The 22,863-nt window shown below is 38.6% G+C and overlaps 2 protein-coding genes across 2 annotated transcripts; one reads left to right on the plus strand and one right to left on the minus strand.

The window, feature by feature from the left end:
• Positions 1 to 695: 695 nt before the first annotated feature.
• On the plus strand, positions 696 to 4,184 carry LOC133872454 (BAG family molecular chaperone regulator 4). The gene is made up of 4 exons (XM_062309959.1): positions 696 to 1,082; positions 2,474 to 2,730; positions 2,811 to 2,957; positions 3,899 to 4,184. Exons 1-4 carry the CDS (start codon positions 872 to 874, stop codon positions 4,091 to 4,093), a joined length of 810 nt encoding a protein of 269 aa, XP_062165943.1. The 5' UTR covers positions 696 to 871; the 3' UTR covers positions 4,094 to 4,184.
• A 66-nt stretch (positions 4,185 to 4,250) lies between these two features.
• Positions 4,251 to 6,038, minus strand: LOC133872453 (ammonium transporter 3 member 1-like). Its single transcript, XM_062309957.1, has 3 exons — positions 5,320 to 6,038; positions 4,947 to 5,232; positions 4,251 to 4,864 (listed from the first exon to the last, which is right to left on the minus strand). Exons 1-3 carry the CDS (start codon positions 5,956 to 5,958, stop codon positions 4,365 to 4,367), a joined length of 1,425 nt encoding a protein of 474 aa, XP_062165941.1. The 5' UTR covers positions 5,959 to 6,038; the 3' UTR covers positions 4,251 to 4,364.
• Between the last annotated feature and the right edge of the window lie 16,825 nt (positions 6,039 to 22,863).

A 22,863-nucleotide genomic window follows, 5' to 3' on the forward strand; every position in this document is an offset into this window, starting at 1 on the left:
AGCTCTTAGAGCTCTTTAAAATTAAAGTCCACCATTAGAGTCTGGTGGACTTGACTAAATTTAAATCACAATTTAATTGATTGATTTTATCTATTTAAAAATTAGTTCTTACTAAATAATAATTAAATATATTTTTTATTAGATTAAAATTTTAAAATAATTATTAATCTAATATAGTATTAAAATAAAGATTTTGAATTCAAATTTTGTTTCTTTAATTTATATTTTATTTTAAGTGAATATTTTAAAGGGACAGGCATTTTGTTATGAATGAAATATAATAACAAAATAGTAAATGAGCTAAGGATTGGGATCTTTTTATGTATATTCTCCATTTTGCTATCGTTTTAAAATAAAAATATTAACAAATAATAAGAAACACAGAACACTTATAAAACACTTAAAATACTAACAAATAATAAAAAACAAAGCACATTCATAAAATACTTGAAATTATTTTCACAGTTATGTAAAATCAAAATATTTTTTCAAACAAATAAATAAAAAGTACCCTTTAAAAACATTAACAAATAATTATAAAATTTATTGTATGGGTCCAACCTTTTATTAATCCAATATTTATCATATTTATTTCTGTTATATGTTTTAAAAATAATAAAATATTAAGGTGAAAAAGTTTTAATCATTTAACTTAATATATAGAAGATTCTAGTGGGAATGATGATTTCTGGGTGAGAGTGGACCACGTTAGTCAGTGCACCGGGACATAGCGGGTCGGAGCGGACAAACCGTTCCTTAGAAAACGGGTTTCGCTCTATCCCTAGTGCCGATACACGATCCCATTGTTATTTCACCAGTCAAGCACAGTCCTCAATTGGCATAGAGAGGCCTCGAGCTATTTTCCAGTGCGATGAAGAACGACTCAGATCAGCACGCGGCGGTGTCGTTTCCGGTCGACATGAACGACGAGATCGAGTGCGAGGTGAGGCCCGGAGGCATGCTGGTTCAGAAGCGCGACGATGACGAAGGCGGAGCTGCGTCTCGCGGGCCCACGATCAAGATCACCGTCTCCCACGGCCCGGCCCGCCACGAGCTCCATGTCCCAGCCCAATCTACTTTTGGTAAATCTTCTACTACTTTTGGACTTAGGGGTGTTTCTACTCGGTTTGTGTGGCTTTGTTGTGAGATTTAGGTGTTTCTGGCGTTCCTCGTATGCTTCCCAGCGTGTTTTGTGAAATTCTTTGACCGTGCGTGGATTGGAAGTGCTGAAATTGGTCATTGTTGTAGTTCTGGTTTTTGAAGAACTGTGTAAAACAAACGTATTTTGATCAAAATAGTGATATGTATGGTCGATTTTGTGTCGTTTAAGAATTAGGGAGTGTGTATTGATTAAAATAAGAAGAAAGCTTTTGTATCGTTAGTAACGTGGATTGGTATTTAGTAATTTGTGGAAACTTCAACGTTTTCTGATATTAACTTTCATTTTTTGTTTGCGTGAAAACTGAATTTTAGTATCATATTAGTTATTCTTGTGAAGCTAAGAAGGACGAGAAATTGCGTTTCGTTAGTGATTCTTGGGTTGCCAGACGGAATTCTAATTAAAACCCAAACTTTAGAGTGAGTCATGCCTCGTCGAGTGGTGGAACTCTTTGAATGTTGGAGGGCGCAGTTTAGTAGTGGTTAAAGCGTAGTAATGTGGAAGATGACGCTGCCCTGCTTAATGTGGTGTAAATGGAGAGCAAGGCATGATCGAAGTTTTGAAGATTGTGAGATGATGGAGGTGGAGCTAGAGGCCTTTTCTTCAAAACTCTTTCCAATGGGAAGCTGCCTATTATTATCTTGATATTTTTAGCTTTCTTGATTTCTTTGATTTTTGTTTTCTTTTTTTGGAAAGACGTTTCTCTGGTATATTTCCTATTTACTTGAATTGCGTCATTTTGTTTGTTTAATCAATTTCTATATTAAAAAAAAAAACCCAAACTTTAACAATTCCAGCTAAATTTTTTGCATAATGAATTCTCTCCTCTCATATGGTCAGTTTAAACACCATTATTGTACTCTGTCTCATATGTTTTTCGTGTCATTGGTGGAACATATGAGGGTTCTTTATTTTTCTTTTTTCCTGTTGATGTACTAACAATTGTATGCAATGTACAAATATTCTGTGAACAACTCACATGTCTCTGTTAGTAATTCACCGATGGATTGATTTGATGTGCACTTTGACCCATTCCCATGTATTTTTTCTTGGAGAGTTTTCGACCCACGATAAATGTTTTGGTTGTCCTAAATTTGATTGCTTATCTGTATTTCTGTTAAATTTAATTATGGTTTTCTATAATATCATGTCATTGGTTGTTTGGTGCAGATGTTTTCTGTTAGTACACTAGTGTACAGCTATTACTTGAACCTTCTAGTTCTAGGCCACCGGTGTGAACTACAATCTATTCTGATTGAAGTTGAATAGCTTGTAGATTATATATGTTTCCTTTAAGTGGTTCATTAATGACAGGGGATATAAAGAATGCTCTTGTGCAAAAAACTGGTTTGGAGCCTAAAGACCAGAGACTCTTGTTCAGGGGAAAAGAAAAAGAGGATGAGGAGCATCTGCATATGGTAGGTGTGAAGGACAGGTCGAAGATTTTGCTTTTGGAGGATCCTGCGAGCAAAGAGAGAAAGCTTCAGGAGATAAGTGAAAACAATGAGATGGCAAAAGCATTTGAAGCAGTCGCAGGAGTTAGAGCAGAGGTGGATAAGCTCGCAGAAAGGGTAAATTTATATCTACTATGAAACAACTTGCAAGTGAAGGTTTCGTCTGATGGAGACACTTTGGTTATTTTATTTTGTAGGTGGCTGCCCTGGAAGTGGCTGTGGGTGGTGGGACCAAGGTCGCAGAGAAGGAATTTATAGTAGCAACGGAGTTGCTCATGAAACAGTTACTGAAGTTGGATAGCATTGAGGCTGAAGGAGAAGCGAAACTGCAAAGAAGGGCCGAGGTTAGTGTTCTTTGTCGTTGATATATTATCTGCTCTCTGGACTTTTTACTCATGGATATAGAAATTACTGTGGATGATCATATTTCTGATAAAACATGATGCACTATGTGATCCTCGTATGCTGTATGTAAAGCATAAACTGAGCTAAATTCTATGGGTATCTATTATATGTATGCTGTTGTACTTTGTTGCACTTTTGCATCATGACAATCCGGCCAGAGATTAGATGCTATGTTTATGGCTACTTGTCTTCAAGTTCTGCCGTTCTGGTATGGTTACTGCCCATGGTTATATTAATTATGTATTTTCTGAAAGATTATTTGATGATGACGTTATTAGCTTCAGAAAGAGGCTCTGCCTCTTATGGTTCAATTATGTCCTGGAGGAATAAATGGGGAAAAGCATTTTCTTTCTTGGAATGGAGTTTGTTCCTGTAAACGAAAGAGTCCGTATCTAGGTCTGCATCATATACCAGTTTGTGCTTAAAAATGCTCTTGAGGTTAGGGAAAAATGCTCTAGAAGTCCTTGAAGTATCACTTTTTATCAAACTGTTCCACAAGGTTTAATTTTTATCAATTTAATCCCTAAGGTTAGAACCGTGATAAAATAGGTCATTTCGTCCTCTTTCTGATAAATTTCTAACAGTGCTATCACGTCATACCCAATCAAAAGGCAACACACGTCTCATTCTGATTGGGTATGACATGGCAACACCTTTAGAAATTGAACGGAATGATCTATTTGATAATAATTCTAACCTTGGGGCGTAAATTGATAAAATTTAAACTTTAGAGAGCAATTTGATAGAAAGTGGCACCTCGGGAGCTCTGGAGCATTTTTTTTTTCCCTGTTAAGTTATTCTGAAAATATGAAGTTGCATTAATAACCTTGGCCTTAATTATCTGAAGGCTGCTGCATCATCTTATAACTTCCTTGAACAGGTACGCCGTGTCCAGAATTTCGTGGAGACATTGGACAACCTGAAGGGGAGAAACTCTAATCCAAATAGCAACAATAGCAATGCTGTCTCGGTAACAACCAAATGGGAGACCTTCGACTCTGGAGTGGGAAGCTTGAGTGCCCCACCCTCGTCATCTTCGGCAAAATTAACGCAGGATTGGGAACAATTTGATTAGTATATAATTTGCTTTGTTGCAGTACTTCAGAACTGGGTTTGGAACATAAAATTTAAAGCATGCAGAATATAAATTTTCTTTTTGTGCTTCACTGTTGTCATTGTATTAGGAACTCGCGCATGTAAAAGGAACTAAAATTTCTAAAGAACAATAGGAATTTCTCCACCAAAGCTTCATATTCAATTCTTTGTCCGCTTATCGACATTTTTCAATCTATTCTGTGGTTCATGTGATTGCTAATTGATGTTTGTACATTTCCTTAAATCCAACATCAGACCGCGTCTTCACTCTGGAAGGCGTCATTATTCTTACCATTTTGTGTATATTTTTCCCTTTGTCCTTGGCCAATAAGAGCGTAGGCGTCTTCTCCATGAGCTGCATCGTCCCCAATCTTGAGCTCTGCCTCAGTCATTCGAAGGGGCAGTATAAGTTTAATACCACAGAGTATGATGGATGTGGCTACTACATTCCAACCTATAATAAAACATGCTCCCGCCAATTGCTTCCAAAATTGTACTCCACCCCTGCCGCCATAGAAGGCCCCTTTTGAATTTGGGATCGGCAGGAACAGGCTACAGAGGTCCGGGTGAGCAAAGAGTCCAGTAAGAGCTCCGCCCAAAACTCCGGCAACAGCGTGAGTATGGATGACACCAAGGGTGTCGTCAACCACCTGCAGAAACGGCAGCTTCTTGCTCAAAACCATCATGGTGTACCAGGGAATGGTCCCGGAAACTATCCCCATTACCAGTGCAGCCCAGCCCTGAACGAGACCTGTAGATAGGGAAAAAGGATGAGAATGTGGAGAAACTGAATGAGATATTTGTGAATAAGGACGCATATGAGATGTTCTCACCTGCGCCAGGAGTAATACAGACCAACCCTGTTATCATTCCCTGGATGGCCCCAATCACAGAGGGCTTCTTGAAGAAGATCACATCCCAGCATGTCCATACCAGGAGACTAGTGGACGCACAGATGTGAGTGTTGAGAACGGCCATGGAGGAATCCACATTGGCGGAGAAAGGATCTCCGCCATTGAAACCAGTCCACCCCATCCAAAGAATTCCAGCCCCAGCAAGTGAGAGTAAGAGATTGTTAGGTGGGAATTCTTCCCGGTCTTCCTTCAATCTTGGTCCAACCTACAGGGAAGACCAGGAAAGTCAAATATTGGATCATCGATCAATATTATATACGAGGAGATATAGGAAAATTAAACCAGTACTTACCCAATAAGCTGCTGTGAATCCTGCTGCGCCGGAAGCTAAATGGACAACATAACCGCCGGAATAATCCATCACACCCCATTGAAAGAGGAAGCCGCCGCCCCACACGCTGAATGCTCCGACGCTGTAGGAGAAAGTGATCCATAGCGGCACAAAGACCATCCAAGCTTTGATGCTCATCCGACCGAGAACCGACCCGGCAAGTAGTATTACAGTCACAGCCGCAAAGGCATACTGGAAGAAGACCATGGTGGCCGTGGGGTACAAAAGTGTAGCGTCGGGAGTTATATCTTTGTAGTTTGTGGAGGGGAGGACGGCTTGTGCGATCAAGAAGTCCTGGGAAACGGCGAGGCCAGCTTTCCCCCAAAACGGAAGAAGCTTATGACCAAACGACATCTTGTAAGCCCACAGCACCCAGCAAGGCATGACGGCTGCGAAGGCAAATAGTGCCATGAAAGCTGAGTTGAGTGCCCATTTCTTCTTCACAAGGCCTGCATAAAGGATCACTAGCCCGGGCATGCCTTGCATGCCCACTAGCGCGGCGGATATCATCTGCCATGCGTTGTCGCCCTTGTTCAGCCACACCGGCGCGGCGGCAGTGCCTTGCAGGTATCCCGACGGAACAACTGAAGCATTCGCCATTGTTGGTTGGGTTTCAGGTTTCAAGCTTCAAGCTCTTGCAGCTTTGACTACCCCAAAACCTTCACAACAGGGTAGAAATACCAGCACACCCAGTAGGATGGTCAAACGAAACTTCCCTTTGTCATGTTGTTTTAAGTGATAGACCCACTGTTGCCATTGTTTTGAATGAATGAACGAACCGGATTTCCTGTAATTGTGACATTTTTTTTTTTTTTTTTTTTTGTTATTAATAGGATTTATTTGTCTAAAATAAGAACTTGAACAGTTCAAAACTTGTGCAAACATTGGTAACCTCTCGTAATTACAGTCCGACAGACTGTAAACCAGACAGGAGATTGAAGTAAATGTCGATCCGTGGATATCGCTGGAGCATCGTAAGATCCGGTGCACTGAATCTTCAACCGCACATGGAGTAAGGGATTCCACAAGATTCTCGGCCAAAAGTCAAGGGATCCAAAGCAACGAATCCAAAAAAGGACAGGGGCGTTAAATGAGGGTGGGATCTTCTATCTGAGATGGTCCTAAGTATCCCAAGCCGCCTGGAGTGTGAACGTGGAAATTTTTGCGCCTGAAAACAATTTCTGTCATTTACGGTTTACTTGACTTAACGCCTTTTTCCTATTCTAAAATTTGGATTCTACGATCGGACGGTTCGGAATTGTATGATATTTGAACGCTTCCATTTTCTCGGTCCTTTTAACCAACATGTCTGATGTCTCTTATATTAATATACAAGTGATTGCAGCTGTCATTTGAATTTTGACTACCAAATGTGATAATAACATGACACCCACTGACATCATCATTTTTTTTTTTTTTTAATTTTTCATGATGAAATTAAGAATTGTGTAAGATGGTCGGATTTTCAAATAATGTAGATCTCTTACGGGGAATCCAGTATTCATCTTTCTCCAGCATTTTATCTTATGGTTATGTTTGTTAAAAAATATTATTTATTTATTTTTATTTTTTTAATTTTCAAAATATAATTATTAACAAACTACTGAAAACACAAAATCTTCGTAAAAACAGTTTTTAACTTTATGTCACACCAAGACATTTTTTCAAACTGCAAATAAAAAACACAATCTCCAAAATACATTAATTAACAAACATTTTCTATAATTAGCGAGAATTATAAAAATAATAATAATAATTCCTATTGAAATAAATGTTGCAAAATATAGAGGTACTTATAAGGTATTGTTAAAAGATCATCAATTCCTAATGAAATATGATATGGAGGTAAATGACCCAAGCTTTGGTAGGTACCACTTAAACAAAGAGCTGAGAAGATTAGGAGTCACCAAATCCTCAAGCAACTATTCATAACTAAAGGCTCACTACATGACAAATAATCACGCAACACCCATGTACTAGGGGTTACCATAAAAAAAATCTTGCATAAGAAGGGTCACAACCCCAAAAGAAAGCAATGGTCTCTTCAATCTTAAAAACTCTTTATATTGAGTTTTATTCTTAAGAGTTTTTTACTGACTTAAGCATCAGAATTAGCTTCTCGATTTGCATGAACCGATGTCATTTCAGTGGTCTTCTCTTTATTTTGCAAGTACCCATCATCCGATCCGACCAACAAAAATCTGTTTCATCAAAATAAATGTGATATGTGTTCCATTCGGAAGCAATCTATATATTAAACTATTAATAAGTGGTTGAATGTCAATTTAATATCCCTTTACATTGGTTATTTCTGCCCCAAGTACCTTAATATGAGTGGGGTTCAACAATAGGTTTGAGTCAATGATTCAAAAACTTCCTCTTCCCGATTTTGATTGGCGTAGAAATTCAAGAATTATAACTCTAATTCACATGCGTGGACCTAGGGTTTTATGTTGAAAAAAAAAAAAAAAGAGAATAAAAAATGAGGGAGATTCTTGCGATCGATTCCTTGATACTGTTATTAATGCTTAATTTGAATAATTTTATATGTCAATATTCTTCCGTTCAAATGATTTAAACGAAGCGTACGGAGTACCATAAATCTGTGATTAAAAAATTATAAATTAATTTTTTTTTTAATATCGTGCGTTACCATTACGAAACTATAAACGTTGACTTTTTTATTTTTTTTTAAAAATAGAGTTGAAATATATGAAAAAAAATAATCATCGAAGTGGCCAGCAACCTTAGCTACATACTCGCAGCGACCTCGTGGCCAAGTAGAGACCTTAGAATTAATTAGTGGACAATAATTGATTGCTATGGATAGTAAATATAAGCCATTAACCAATTTCTATGATTGTACAAATTTTGTTATAGAAAGGCAAGGTAATAGAGATAAATCACCACTTATTTTAAAAAGAAATGAGTAAATTTAATTATTTAATTAATATTTTAAGACTTTTCTTCACGTGTGAGTTCAAACTTCATTTTTAATAGGTGAAGCTCAGTATGTTGAATATTTAATTTAAATTAGAGGTAAATAAAGAAGACATGATTAGAACTCATGACATTTGCGCTGATACCATATTAAATTATCATTTGTTTTAAAAGCTTCAACCGATAAGAAGAGTTAAATATTTAATCATTTAATCAATACTTTAATAAATATATAGTACTATTTGCCTTCTTTTTTTCTTCTTCTTTCTTTTATTTTATTTTATTTTTTATTTTTTTAATTTGAAAAAATGGTTAGATGTGCCAAAAAAGTGAAAATTATTTTTGTGCTTGAGTTATTAGTGTTTTTGTTTTAAGAAAGATAAAAGAAAGACAACAAATAAGAACTCTTTTTGTTAATGTGATTTTTTTGTTAGGAGGGGTGTTTTTCACTTTTTTTGTTTGAATTTGTGTTCAAAGGTAAGAACTGTTTTTGTACTTTTATGAGTGTTTCATATTTAGGATGTTTGTTAAAGTTTTTATTTTGAGAAGAAAAAACGAAAGACAAAAAACAGAAGGGTTGGGAATTGATAATTTCTCTACCAAAAGAAATGATTTTTTTTTTTTTTTTTTTTTTTTTTTTTTAATCACAAGATTGATTTATTCTTTAATGTACATATTTATCATGTTGATATAGATATTGTTGTTATTGTTTTCAGATTTATTAAGCGGTAAACTCACCATTTCACATGTATACATTGTATAAGGAATGGGTAAAATGCCCGACTGCCATCGAATCGTCAACAATTGGCAATTGACTTTTGGTGGCTGTTAGGAGGAATAAAACTATTGTTTCGACGTCGGTTCAGTTGGCGGTAGATTTTTTTTTAGGCGGTTAATCCAACTAAATTGAACCCTTTTTTGTTTTATTATTATTATTGTATTTGAAATCAAAACGATGACATTTGATTTGAAATAAAATGACATCATTTTGAACTTTAGATCACTTGTTTAGCTAAAAAAAAAAAAAAAAAAAACTATTTTGGCTCATAAAAAAGGTCTTTGACCAGTAAAAAAAGCTCATAATTAACCGACATATAACTGACTTAACTAAAATAATAAAAAATGGTTATTATTACCATCCGTATAAAGTCGGTTAATCAATCAACTTGACAGACTGTGACGATTCGATGGGCAAAAATGCTCCTACCGTCGCAATTTAATTGATACCTAATCTACGTATCAGCAAACTAAAAGAAGGCCCTTCTACGTAATAGTCATTTTGTTAGTGGGTGACCCTGGATGCTGGCCCTTACCATTTCATGTTTGGGGGCAAAGAAGTCTTAACCTAGTGGCTGCGTCCGTACTCCTTTTGTGGCCCATAACCCTTTTCTAACTTTTTGTGAATAGTGATGTATTAGGAGCTCATATCCGAATTCCCAACAATTATCAATTTGAATTTATGACAATTTGGATAGTTAATTGTAAAAGGACTTTAATAATTAATCGAGACACTTAATTGGAAAAAAAAAGAAAAAAAAATCATTTTATAAGGTTCATTTATTTTTATTAGATTTTGAGCTGTCCATTCATCTATCTGAATAGGTAGATTCCTTATGTAATTGCTATCGGATCTCAATTTTAAGAGTTCTATATTAAACTACTATTTATCATAAAAGTTTAAGTTGATAGGAATAAATAAATTTAATCATTTAATCAATACTTTAACACTTTCCCTCACGTGTCTCTCTCACATGTGGGCAGGGAAGGAGCCAAAAACTCTTATGGGTAGGAGCCAATGGCCAATTTTTTTTTTACCTTATTATTATTTTTATATATATTTTTAGAATTTTTTTTTTCCAACCTTATAATTTTTATTTTAAGACATTGTGAGCCAGGGAGGGTTGGGGGGAGGGGGGCCTGGCCTCCCTCTGTTCCTACGTGTGGGTTCAAATTACTTTTTTATAGGTGAACCATAATACGTAGAATATTTAATTGAAATGAAAACGGGTAAATAACAGAATCAAGGTTCAAAGTCAACACTTTTGGCACTAATACCATGTTAAATTACCACTTATTCTAAAAGTTTAAGTCAATAGGAAGAGATAAATTTAATCATTTAAAAAAAAAAAAAAAAGTTTAGAGTTAAAAAGCAAGGTTCAAATGGCAATCGGCAAGAGTTTTAGACTATGAATTGGGCACATAGACAAAAACAATACAATCGAATGAATCGATCATCAAAGAATTGTCTCAACCTGGCCTCTATGCATGTGGGCGGGACAACCTTGTTCCCTACGTTATTTTGCTTTTTAATTTCTTCCTGGTTTTGTTCAGATTGCATGATGCACGCCTGGATGGATGACCTTTCAATCTTGAAACTTTTGTATGACTTTTCAAATTTTGATCGAGTCCAAGCCGTTGCTGCTTTCCCATTGCCCTAGTCTTAATTTAGGAAGATGAGTACGTAGTCCGGCAAGAAATTGGTGGTTTATAAAGATATTCGGAATAGTTAAGTCTTATATTAATTCCTTATTAAAAAAAAATTAGACTTTATAAATAATTTTAAAAAACTTTAAATTGACTAATTTTTTTTTTTTAAATGAAAATGTACGCGCTTTTATAAGTTTTCTTATTTAAGCCATGCATGCATCATGCATGAGATTGATTTGTAGTATAAAACTTGAAAGCAAAGCAAATACAACACTACAAAAAACTTTGTAATTAGTGGCGTGTCAACATTAATGTACTTTTTGACACGTCACTAATTTGTAGCGTGTTAAAAAGTAATTTCTCACTAAAATAATTAGTAGCGTGTCTGATTCACATGCTACAATTTAGCGGCGTGTTAATTTGACATGCCACAATTTAGTGGTGTGTCCAATAGACACATCACAACATTGTGGTGTGTACAATTAACACGCCACAATGTATAAATAAGTAAACATGCATGCACATTAATTGTATAGTATATAACGTAGTATAAGTAATTACCCCACATTTTATATAATATGTACACAATAATATAAGGTATAACTAGTTATTATGTAGGTGTATATTAGATAGGATATATATATAAATTATACAATAGTAATAATATAATATAATGTATGAAAGTCATATATTATATGTTTATGTAAATGTTTATCAATATTATAAATTTATACTATGTATATATATATATATATATATATTTAATACATAAATTTTATATTTTAGTGTTGTATCGATCATACTGACATGCTACTAACATATACATAAATTTTATATTTTAGTGTTGTATCATACTGACATGCTACTAACATTCCCTAAGGCCGCGTGAACATCACTTCCGTGCTGCAAGACAAGCTCCCCCGCCTGATTTTCATTTATGAAAATCTCTCTCTCTCTCTCTCTCTCTCATCTCTCGCTCTCCCGGCTGTAGGTCTGCCTAGCTCCGACGCCGTCTGCCCATGACCGCCGAAGACCACCGCTGCCCAACTCCAATCCTAGCTAGCCTTATACATTTTTTTTTTAGTGCAATCAACAGCTCCATTCATATCTTTTATATCAGAATATCTGTGATCATATATATATGTCGTTTATATATATTTTTTCAAATATCTACCATGATTGTTGGAAGATGTAAAGGGAAAGAGAATGTATTGCATATTTGAAGAGTTTTTACTTCAATTTATGATATTTTGAGCATAAGTTTTAAGCTCTTTGTCCTGTCTCACTTGGAGCTGATAATAGATTTGTCAAATATTTGAGAACCAAGGAAGCACTTTTATTATTGCAGATATTTGGGCAGTCGAACTAAATATTTGGGCAGATATTTCACTTTTCAAGTTTTTTTTTTAGTGCAATATGTTTCTCCATTCATATCTGATATATCTAATAGAATATGATGTCCATTTGAGCTTTTTTGTGCCCTATTATAATTATGCTCTGTTGCGTACCTTATAGTTAGATGTCCTGGACTAAGCAAAAATACAAGGCTAATTAATAATATTGGTTAACTTGTTCTAATTTTTTTTAATTTTTTTTTAACATTTTTTTAACTCATGTAACCATTTCATTTACATGTGGATCCAATTTAATGATTAATTCAAAAGGAGAAAGACAAATTACACCAAATATTCGAAATAAAATCCATATTACACCAAATATTTAAAAGTGTAGTGCAGTACACTTTAAATATTTAAAATATGCACGTGTACATTACAATAAAAAAAAATATATAAATATATTAAAAATATAAAGAAATAAAACTTAATTTTTTTTTTCTTTTTTAAAGAAAAAAATAAAAAATATTAATGAGGCGGCGGGCAGTCCGTGCAGTCACTCTTTTCCTATCTTCTTTTTCTTTTTTTTTTTTAAAGAAAAATAATTTGTACTATTATGTCAAACAGTTGTATTTTGGCATATATAAATCAATGTTGTCACCGTGTGGGGGCAGCACTGCAATAGGAAGACAAGTGGGAGTTTTAGCTATCTAGCAATTACTCATTGGAAATGAAAGTCTAGAGAGAAAGCCATTCAAGTTGACAGTAACCTAGCCTGCAGGGAATCTATGGATCAGGCCAGTGCTTCAAACAAAAATGTGAATAAGTGAGGAAGAACAATGAACTTCACATCTTAGTTTTAATTGGGTACTCCATTCTCATACTTTCGTTTGATCGATCGTGTGTTTCTAACTTGGAATTATGAGAGAAAGAGAGATGAGAGGAAAGGAGAAATAAAGAATGCAATAAAAAAAAAAAAATGGAGTAGAGATAATTATAAAATATAAAATATAAAAGGAGAAAGGTTGTCTGTTCACAACATTTGTGCACATAATTTACTTGGTTTTAGAGATCATTGCATTAATAATCATTAAATAAAAGGAAAAACAAAAAAAATTAAATTAAATGCTAAAATATTAATCCAAGTATATTAGAAGTGATTTAGATTTTGTTAACATTATGAAGAAAATTAAATTACAAAAATGATGAGGTTTGGTAATTTAATTTTCATCATCTTAGTATTTTAATTAAACTTAGGTAATTAAAGTAAATAATTCAGTATCAAAATGAAAAAAATACAAAGATTAGTAGGGAGAAAACCACTCAATTCTTGACATGTCTCAATACACTCAAATCGCTCGCACAAAAGAAAATTATTGATAAAAAGAAATGTTATATGTACTTCTAAATTACTATTTTGTGTAGTTTTATTAATATTATTTAGTTGTGTTAGTGCTAAGATGTTAAGAATGTTAATTGTGTAGTAGTATGCTGCACATATGAAGCAATTACGAGCATTGCAAAATACTCCTCATTGCATGGGGACCAAAAGTTTTGCGAGGTTGTCACAAAAAATAAGCATGTGCACCAATTTATCATGTATGTATATATATAAACATGTGTTATAATGTTTATGTCAAAGGTTTAACAAATGCAAATTAAGGGGTCCAAAAACTTGATGTGCAAATTTATTTAACTCTCAAGCGCATGAATCATATGTAGCATAGTACATGCAAGTGTAAGGTCGAATCCGCAGGGAAGTGTGTGTAAAAAAAAGAAATGATGAAAGTTAGGGCTGAGCAAAAACCTGCAAACCCCCCTACCCGCAGGACCCGCCCCAATTTTTGAGATTTTTAGGTGTTTTTATGTGGTTACGGGTTGGATTTTATCCAACCTGTGCAGGGTGGGGCGGGTTACGGTTTAAAAAAACCCCGGGGACCCGCCCTGCCCCGCAGACCCTTCTAAAAACCTAAAAACCCTAACCCGGCTTCCCCTTCTTCATTTCTATTTTCTTAGCCGCCGCCCTTCGTCTTCTTCATTCGTCTTTTTTGTTTCTTTTTTGCAGTTGCCAGGAAACCCTTCCGCCGCCTACCCTTCGTCTTCTTCGTTTTCTCCTTCACCCCCTCACCCCCTTCCGCCCTTCGTCTTCTTCCTTCCATTTATGAGGAAGACTAGAAGACTCCCTCTTCTTTTTCCATTTCTGAGGAAGACTGGCGAGTGGCGACCATGGTTCTTCGGCTCAAGATTCAGCTTTCAGAGTACTTTAAAGTTCAAACCTCACATCCTAACCACTTCATCTACCCAAATCTTAAGGTACGCCTGTGTAATCTTTTATTGGCAATATTTATGACTCATGTAAACAAATATATATGCTATTATCTCGTTCTTGGTCTTTGATTTTGTGTTGAATAAATTCGTGATTTTGTTTCTCGTTCTTGGTCTTTAATTCTATATTGAATAAATTCGTGATTTTGTTTCTTGTTCTTCGTTTTGTTCTTTAATTTAATCTCACTGGGTGAATGTTATTTTCGCTTTTTTGGCTTTCGTGGCCTGTTTTTGCTGTAGAACCATACCTGTAGGGATCCCCGCCCCGTTCATCCCCACCCCATCCCCAACCGCCCCGCACGGTTGCAAGGGGATTTTGGCGGGGCGTGGGTTCCCCAAAGGGAACCCGTACCCTTGCTGGGCGGGGCCAAAAAAAAGGCCATCCCTGCCCCCCCCAGCCCCATGCTCAGCCCTAATGAAAGTTATCCAAATGAATAGTAAATGAGAGGTGTGTATGCTACTCACATTTCATATATTGTTTTTACTTGTGTCTGTGATAACTTATTTACGATTCACATTTGTTTGGTGCATCAACATTTAATACAACATGTAGGAGAGGATGGCAGAGCTAATGCCAACTGACCCTGCCAAATCATCAAGCGTGACACAAGGAACGATACGCTGGAGACCGGATGACGTGTACGCCCAGGCGCTCGGAAATAAGCCGGAGTATGCTAGCAGAGTTCGGTAGGTTGGGCCAAATATTTAGCTTGTGCGGGGGTCCATACTCTCATATCATACACCCTCATAGCCACGATCACAGAATCAAGAGCACACCATTTTCTCGCAAGAAGTGCTCTCTTATGCAATCTAGAGGGCACTTGAGGGTGAGCGGGAACGTCACTAGGCACAAATGGATGAGGTGTTGGCCGGCGAGAGCACTTGATGGTGAGCGGGCTCACAAGGCACAAATAGATGAGGTGTTGGCAGCACAGTCTGAGATTAAGTCCTGTTTTAGCCAAATGGAGTCAATGTGGTGCCAGTCAGCATCAGTGCCCGTAGTCTCTAATAATAACGCAACGCCAAACAGAAATTCCACACTTCATATGAATGTGATATTGTCTATGGATAGCGGATCAGGTAATAATTAATGACTTTTTTTTTTCTTGGTATGATGACGTTTGTTTAAATTCACACGTTACTCAATGCTTAGGACTTGATATGATTCGATTATATTGTTTGCTGATTGTGACATTTAGGGTTATTTTAGTTGGAAAATCCGTACTTGCATTTTTTGTTGGTGTTTTGTAATTTGTATAATTTGTTATAAATCTATGATAGAGATTGATTGTATGTTTGTTGAAACTTGTGTTTTGATTTTTTAATAGTTGTAATTGTTGATTATCGATAAAAATGCTAATTGTTGTGATTTGTGTTGATCATAGATTGATGGAAATGTAATAAGATTAGAATTAAAGGGTTAGGGGTTAGGGTTTATGATGGATCGATTTTAAACCATAAAAAATTTAAAAATATATGTTTTGACACGTCACTATACATATAGTTGGCGTGTCGTTTAGACACGTCACTAAATCCTAAATGCTGACCTATTGATTAGTAACCTTGTAGAAAGGTCACTAGTGATACGTCACTAGTGTTTAGTAACATTTCAGCTATTCTGGCAAGTCACTAAAAGCTAGTCACAAAAATCATGTATTTTTGTAGTGAGCGTTTTGTCCATCTTCCTTCTTGGAAGAGTCAAACTGGTTAACCTAAAAGCTTCAGAAACTTAAAATTCTAAAATGGTGAAAACTTGAAAGATGAATCTCAGTCCTCATAGTTTTAGAAATGCTTTGCCCATCTAATGTAAATGCCCTTGGCGAGTGATTGTGGGTGGGCAACTGAAGTATTTGGAAAAAAATCTACACAGTGTATTAGTGTAAGAGAGAAATTTGAGGGTCGAGGGGGATGTTAGATTTCTTTTCCACACTCAAGGGGATGTTAGAATATTTTTATATTCTTTATATTAAGGTTTTATTCCATTTCCTTGTAGGTTCACGTCTATCTTTATTTAGTCTAAGATTTTTTTTGTTTCCCATTCCTTAGTTCTTTTTTTTTTGAAGTCAAACAGGGAATTCATTCCATAACATTCAAGGATACAAGATCCTGGCAAACAACATCCAAAACAGAGTTCGGAAAACTATCAAACCAAACCTTAGTTACATTTTGAATAACCCCTATTCTAGCCAACCTATGAGCTGCAACATTCCATGTGTGCCTAACATGTTGCACCCGCCAGTTAGTGAAGAAATCCAACAAACACCTGGTGTCTGCCGTGATATTGACAAAATCACCCCTAACACCCCTTTCTCCCTTCAGAGCTTATACCACAACCTGGGAGTGTCCTTCGAAAATAACCATTTTGTAACCCATAAACCGACAGAGTTCCACACCTTGCCGGGCTGCAAATGCTTCCGCCATTGCTGGATCCGTAAGGTATGGCATAGAGCTACATGAACAGACCCTCACCACACCCCGAAAATCATGACCAATAAGACCCACACCCATTCGATTCCTCTGAGTGTCCGTTGCTGCATCCCAATTCAGTTTAATCCATCCATTAGGAGGCTTAACCCAAAGAGCAAGTGAATTGATCACAGTAGAGGGAAACAAAGAGGGAGCTACTCCTGCCAAGTGATACTCCTAAAGTTCTTTTATGGCACCTTCAATCAAACAATTGGGGGACACCAACTTACCACCAAAGACTTGTCGATTCCGCTGAAGCCACACCTTATATGCAATCACTGCCACCTCTTCTAACTCCGATTTATCTACTCAAATACTCAGATATTGAAAAATATCCAAAAAATACCTGCAGACACAACACATTTCTGAACCACTCGTGGACCACACCCCCAAACTGCACTTGCTGTCCTGCACTGCCATAGAACATGGCCACTGGTTTCAACCTCTATGCCACATTGCTGAAAAAAAGGATCTGGAACCACCTTCCGTTGATGTAGCTTTTCCCGCGTTGGAAGGATATCGTTGCAACCATGCCAGATAAATAATTGGATGGCCCGTGGGACTCGGAGCTTCCAAATAACCTTCCAAAGCAGGTGCAAATCAGGGTTAGTTGAACATCCCCCCTTGAATCTCATTCTTCTCTCAATTTCCATATAATATGCGCTCTTCACTGAGAAAGCTCCATTTTTTGTACCTGCCCAAATCAACCTATCCACTTGAGAACGTGGAGAAATTGCAATATTGTAAATCTTGGTTGTTGTAGGCTCTGGAAAAAGAGACTCTACCAAAGGAACATCCCACCAGTTTAACTAAGGAACAATATTCCTTAGTTCCTTGATCTATAAATAAAGACCATTATACGTAATATCTCTTATTCTCTCTGCTTCCACTCTCTCTTTCTTTTTTATATATCTTATTATATATTTCTACAAATATGTCCGAGAAATATAATTGAAATGGAAATTAGAAAAATTGAAATGAGAAAAGAAAGAAAAAAAGAAAAAGTGATTTACTTATTACTTCAACCATTGTAGTTTTCTTTTACAACACAAAAAAGCTTTAGCGTATTCACCTCAACTTGTTATACGTACAACATATCCATTAAAAAGATTTCTATAAAGATTACAGTGCGACGACGTCGTATATGAAATATTATACAAAATCATATTAACTCACCGTATTTTATCTGCTCTCTGGACTTTTTACTCATGGATATAGAAATTACTGTGGATTGTTGAGACAGTTTCCGGTAGGTGACGTGTCGATAATATATTTGCCTTGGTTGCTCCTGGTCCACCTGAAAAACAAGGCTGCGTCGGGGGGTTCCGACAACCCCACTCCGATGCTTAAGTGAGTGTATGGTTCTGAGAATAAATGCGCAGAATAATGCCAAAAAGATTGATTAGCATGTACCTTAGCATCTGAAGAGTTTCTAGTATTTATAGAGGTTGAGGAGCAGTTATTTCCCCCTGCATCCACGGGAATCGGCAGTTACATGGAGACGTGGCTTCGGTTACGCGGATATCTCGGGTTCACAAAGTTAAGATCGGAGGCACAATCCTTTATGGATGGTGTGCTAAACTGCTGGTGAGGTCACGACCCATGATCCTATTTAGGGTCGTGCGTCACATCCTTAATTCCCGGGTAGTCCTAGGATGTCTACGGATGATGGAGTTATGGTGCACCTGGGCCGGTTCGGTTGAATCGGATCGGGCCCGAACTGCAGGACTGGGCCTCCGATGGGTTAATTTGTGGATTGTTGGGCCTTGGTCGGGTGTATGTGATGGGCCAGATTCTCGGGTTGGGCATAGCACCCGAGAAGGTTGATATTCTTCCCAACAGTTACCCCCCAATTCTCTTAGGTAAATTTTATACTTGAGAGAATTTAAGAATAATTGATTGATCCTTACCCTGATGTATTTCGAATTTTAATTCGGCGTATGATGCCGAGAGCGATCAATGGCCCTTCTCTGCATATACTTCCGTTTTGAGTCGGTGGTCCATCTAGGAGGCATTGTTTTGTCGGTTGCTTTGCTTTGTCCCTACCTTGTCCACCCGAGGGCCTTCGCACGCCATCTTTTAAGGAATTCCCGCTCTTTTTCCTTTCATTTCAAAATTTCAAATTCAAATTTCAAATTTTCAAAGTTTCGAATTTCCTCAGAATCCGCGAGCCGCGTGTCGAGTATGATTTGGACGCCGATTCGTCTTTCAAGGAGTGTCTTATCTGCCAGGCGTGCCACTGGGGCTCTCCGGTTGCCGGTTTTGGAAGGATGAATTTGAACGAGACCGTTAAGCTTCCGGTGGACTGTAACCGGTCAACCCCGTGGTCCTTTCGATTTGTCGACATGAGTCAGCAGCACTTTAAATTTGATTTGACGTCGGTTCGCCTTTTGAGGGGCACTGTGGTTGTCAGATGTGTGACCGGTGACGGTTCGACTGCCGGTTTGAAGGGATGAGATTCGTTCACGTCTCTCTGTCTCCCGGTTGTTCATGACCGGCTAATCCCGGTCGCACTCGAGCATAAATACCCTCTCCCATTCGCATTTCTCATTCTTGTCTTGAACTTTTCCTCCTCTTTTTGTTTTTTGAACTCGTATATCTCTCCTTTGGAAGTTTATCCAAACCTCGTCTTTCCGCACCATGTCCGACACGAGGGAACTCCCAGTGGTTGTCGTCTCGGAGTCTGAAGAAGAGGAATTACTATCCGAGGACGAGGTGGTACCTGAGCAAGTCGAATGTCAAATGCCTCTCGACCACCGAGGAGTTTCAAAGATCTGTACCGGGGATGAATTCCGCCTCCGGAACAATTATGATATTCCTCCCACGGTTCTGTTACATTTTCAAAATCCTGTTACCCGGGAGATTCGTGGGGGCGATCTCGTTATTTATGAGAAAATGCTTTTAGCCGGGCTGCGATTTCCTTTTCCGGACATTGCCCAGGAACTGGTACTATTTCTTGGGGTGTCCCCGAGCCAGCTTACACCGAACGCGTGGAGATACCTCCTCGCCTCTTTCATTCTGTGGCGAACAGTGTTGGGGGCTCGGATGACAATTCCGGAGTTCTTCAACATCTACCGGGCGGCATATAAAAGAGAAGGAGTTGTTGAGTTTACTGTTAGGAACAACCCCATCTTTATTTATCTTTCTCAAAGTTATTCCAACAACCGGGGTTGGAGGTCGGGTTTTTTTTCGGGTCTCGGGAGATTGGGAGTCGGCTGCATCCTTATCGCCCGACCAAAGGATATCAAGAGTCTGGAGACCTATCCAGGTTGATTTGCGGGAATCTCCGGCCTTGAATGCGACCGGCAAGAGAAGGGTTGCCGCAATGTTGTTGTTCTCTCAGACTCCAGGGAACGATATGAAGATAGACTATGACAACATAGTCACCGACGAGAATATGCGGAAGGTTTTCGGGTATCAGATTCCTACCGACAAGGTTTGGTATGATCGGAAAGGAAAACAAAAGCCGAAAAAATTCGGGAGTGAAGCGGCCGGCACTCCACAACCGAAGGCGACGAAGGTAGCTCCTGGATCTAAGAGGGTCATCAAACCAAAGAAGACTGGTAAGGATACCCACCCTCCGAGAAAAGTAAGTAAGGTGACCCAAGTTCCGAGGACAGTGATTGTACCTCGGGATAACCTTACCCCAACCCTTTCTGCCCCGGAGACCGATCTTGGGAGTGACTTGACTAGAGCTCCCAGAAATACGATCCCGAATGCCTCTTCATCGGCCGTTATTAATCCCGTTGAAGTTAGAAATCCAGTGGAAGCGTCTGTTGGGGAGACTCCGGTTGTTCAGCCCGATGATCTTCCAATTGGGGTCGTTGATGCGTCCGATGTAATAGAAATCGGAGACGAACCCGAGGAGTTGGAGCAAGAGGCTTCCAAGGTTCGGGGTGTGACCAAGCGCAAAGGGAAAGAAGTGGCGTCCGGGTTGCCGAAGAGGATTTGATTCGCCCTGGATCCTTTGGAATACGTGCTCTCGCGGGTCATTAAAGCCGAGCTTCTCTTTGGTCGGCCGCACTTTGTACTGCCCACCTTGCCAGTTACACGGGAGGAACCAGTTGAAGAATCCGAGATTCCGGGTTGGTCTCCGGCTGAAAAGATAGAGGCTCGCTTGGAGTCTGATATTGGTTTGGCATCCGAGGATCACTTACCGGCGGAGCATGAAACATCCTTAAAACCCCAGGATGGACCGGGATCCGGGGATCATGTGGTGATGGAATCGGAGGGTCATCTGAAGACCGGGGTGGTAGACTCGTCCATGTTGGCTGGAAAGGGTTCAGATCGGGTTGAGGTTGTGGAGTCCCCTGGACCCGAGACTTGCGAGGACCAACCGGAGACTCGAAATCTTTCCCCGGGATTTATGGAAGCTGAAACTTCCCAACAGGAGCGTTAATCGGTTCTTTGAGGGAAGGCCTGTTGGCCTACCCCTTAGAGACTTTAATGGGCCTGATTCCGGAAGGGCCTTCTTCGATGTCCGTGACCGGGTTCCCCGGAGGACTTGTGGAGGCGATGCTTCATGCCCAGTTGTAGGTAAGCCCTGTGACTTCAAGAATATCTTTCTATACTTTGTACGTTTTTTTTTTTCTAACTCTTTTTCTTCTTTTTTTTTTTTATTTTTTTTTATTTTTATAGAGTGTTATGAGGTCGGTTGCCTTGTGGCGAGACCACCGGGGTATCACTGAAAGTCGAGCTGCTCTGGAGGCTAAGGTAGCCGAGCTTCAATCCCGGGTTCAGGAGCTGGAATTTGAGGTGTCCCGAACCGAGGACTTGGAGTCCGAGATAGAGACTTTAAAACAGGATATTCAGATCAGAGATCAAACCATCAAGGCTCGGGACATGGATCTGGCTCAGGCCCGGAAGCTGGCGGATACATCTCATGCTCAAGCATTTGAAAGTGAGAAGACCCTTGACAGAGTACTGAGCAACCTGACCGAGGCTAACGAAGCCAAAACGACACTGTCTCCCCGGGTGGCAGAGATGGAGCGGGAGAAGGATTCGCTGGTGGCCGACAAGCAATCTCTGTCCGAGAAACAGAAAGAAATTCAGGCTCAGTGTAAGAAGCTTCGGAAGAAGGGTCATTACTATAAGTCCAAGTCCCGGCGTTTTAAGAAGCAACTCGCTCTGGTTCCTTGGCTCTGAGGCCTTAGTTGGGGCCGAGGATCCAACTGGGGTTTCGAGAGCTTGAGGACCATGCTTCTTCACCCGGAAGTTTTCAAGGTTGATCCTGAGACTGTGACTCCCGACCTTCTTGGGATGCCCGAGACAGCAACTAATGAACTGCAGACTCTGGGAGTGGAGTTTTTCCCGAACGTGGAGGACTGGACCGAGGATGCTCCGAACCCTTATCGAGATGACTTAACTTCGGGGCCCTCTGTCTCGGAATGTACTCCCAGTAGGGAAGAAACCAAGGAGCCTGGGGCTGGTGATGATGGGTACTCGACCGGGAGCCTGCTTTTGTAAATATATATATATATATATATATATATATATTTTCTTTTGAACCGGTTTTACTTTGAACTGAGTACAAAACGTATGTAACCAAGTTGATATGTGAATAGAATTAGTTTTTATACTTTGGTATTTGGATGTGTTCGCATAAACTTTTGTTTTGCTTGTGCTGCCGAGTTGTATTTGATCTGGTCTGGTTTGATTTGAACCGAGACATTCCTTAATGACTTTAGACAAATTTGGTGATTTGTCCGAGTCACTATTGAGGATATGACTGGTGCGTGCTCCGGGTCGGTTATGTTTCGAACTGAGGGAGCAACGCTTTGATTTGATCTGGTCTGGTTTGATTTGAACCGGTACATTCCTTAATGACTTTAGACAAATTTGGTGATTCGTCCGAGTCACTATTAAGGATATGACCGGTGCGTGCTCCGGGTCGGTTATGTTTCGAACCGAGGGAGCAACGCTTCGATTTGATCTGGTCTGGTTCGATTTGAACCGGTACATTCCTTAATGACTTTAGACAAATTTGGTGATTTGTTCGAGTCACTATTAAGGA

The sequence above is a fragment of the Alnus glutinosa genome, chromosome 7 (assembly GCF_958979055.1).
Source record: "Alnus glutinosa chromosome 7, dhAlnGlut1.1, whole genome shotgun sequence".
Taxonomy (NCBI): Eukaryota; Viridiplantae; Streptophyta; class Magnoliopsida; order Fagales; family Betulaceae; genus Alnus; species Alnus glutinosa.

What these genes read in the sequence shown, in the direction of transcription:
- LOC133872454 (XM_062309959.1), top strand. Translation starts at nt 872, where the DNA reads ATGAAGAACGACTCAGATCAGCACGCGGCGGTGTCGTTTCCGGTCGAC. An exon ending in TGGATAAGCTCGCAGAAAGG is followed by an intron (nt 2,731 to 2,810) that starts GTAAATTTATAT and finishes TTTATTTTGTAG; the next exon opens with GTGGCTGCCCTGGAAGTGGC. An exon ending in AACTGCAAAGAAGGGCCGAG is followed by an intron (nt 2,958 to 3,898) that starts GTTAGTGTTCTT and finishes TTCCTTGAACAG; the next exon opens with GTACGCCGTGTCCAGAATTT.
- LOC133872453 (XM_062309957.1), bottom strand. Translation starts at nt 5,958, where the DNA reads ATGGCGAATGCTTCAGTTGTTCCGTCGGGATACCTGCAAGGCACTGCC. An exon ending in GATTCACAGCAGCTTATTGG is followed by an intron (nt 5,233 to 5,319) that starts GTAAGTACTGGT and finishes TCTTCCCTGTAG; the next exon opens with GTTGGACCAAGATTGAAGGA. An exon ending in CTGTATTACTCCTGGCGCAG is followed by an intron (nt 4,865 to 4,946) that starts GTGAGAACATCT and finishes CCCTATCTACAG; the next exon opens with GTCTCGTTCAGGGCTGGGCT.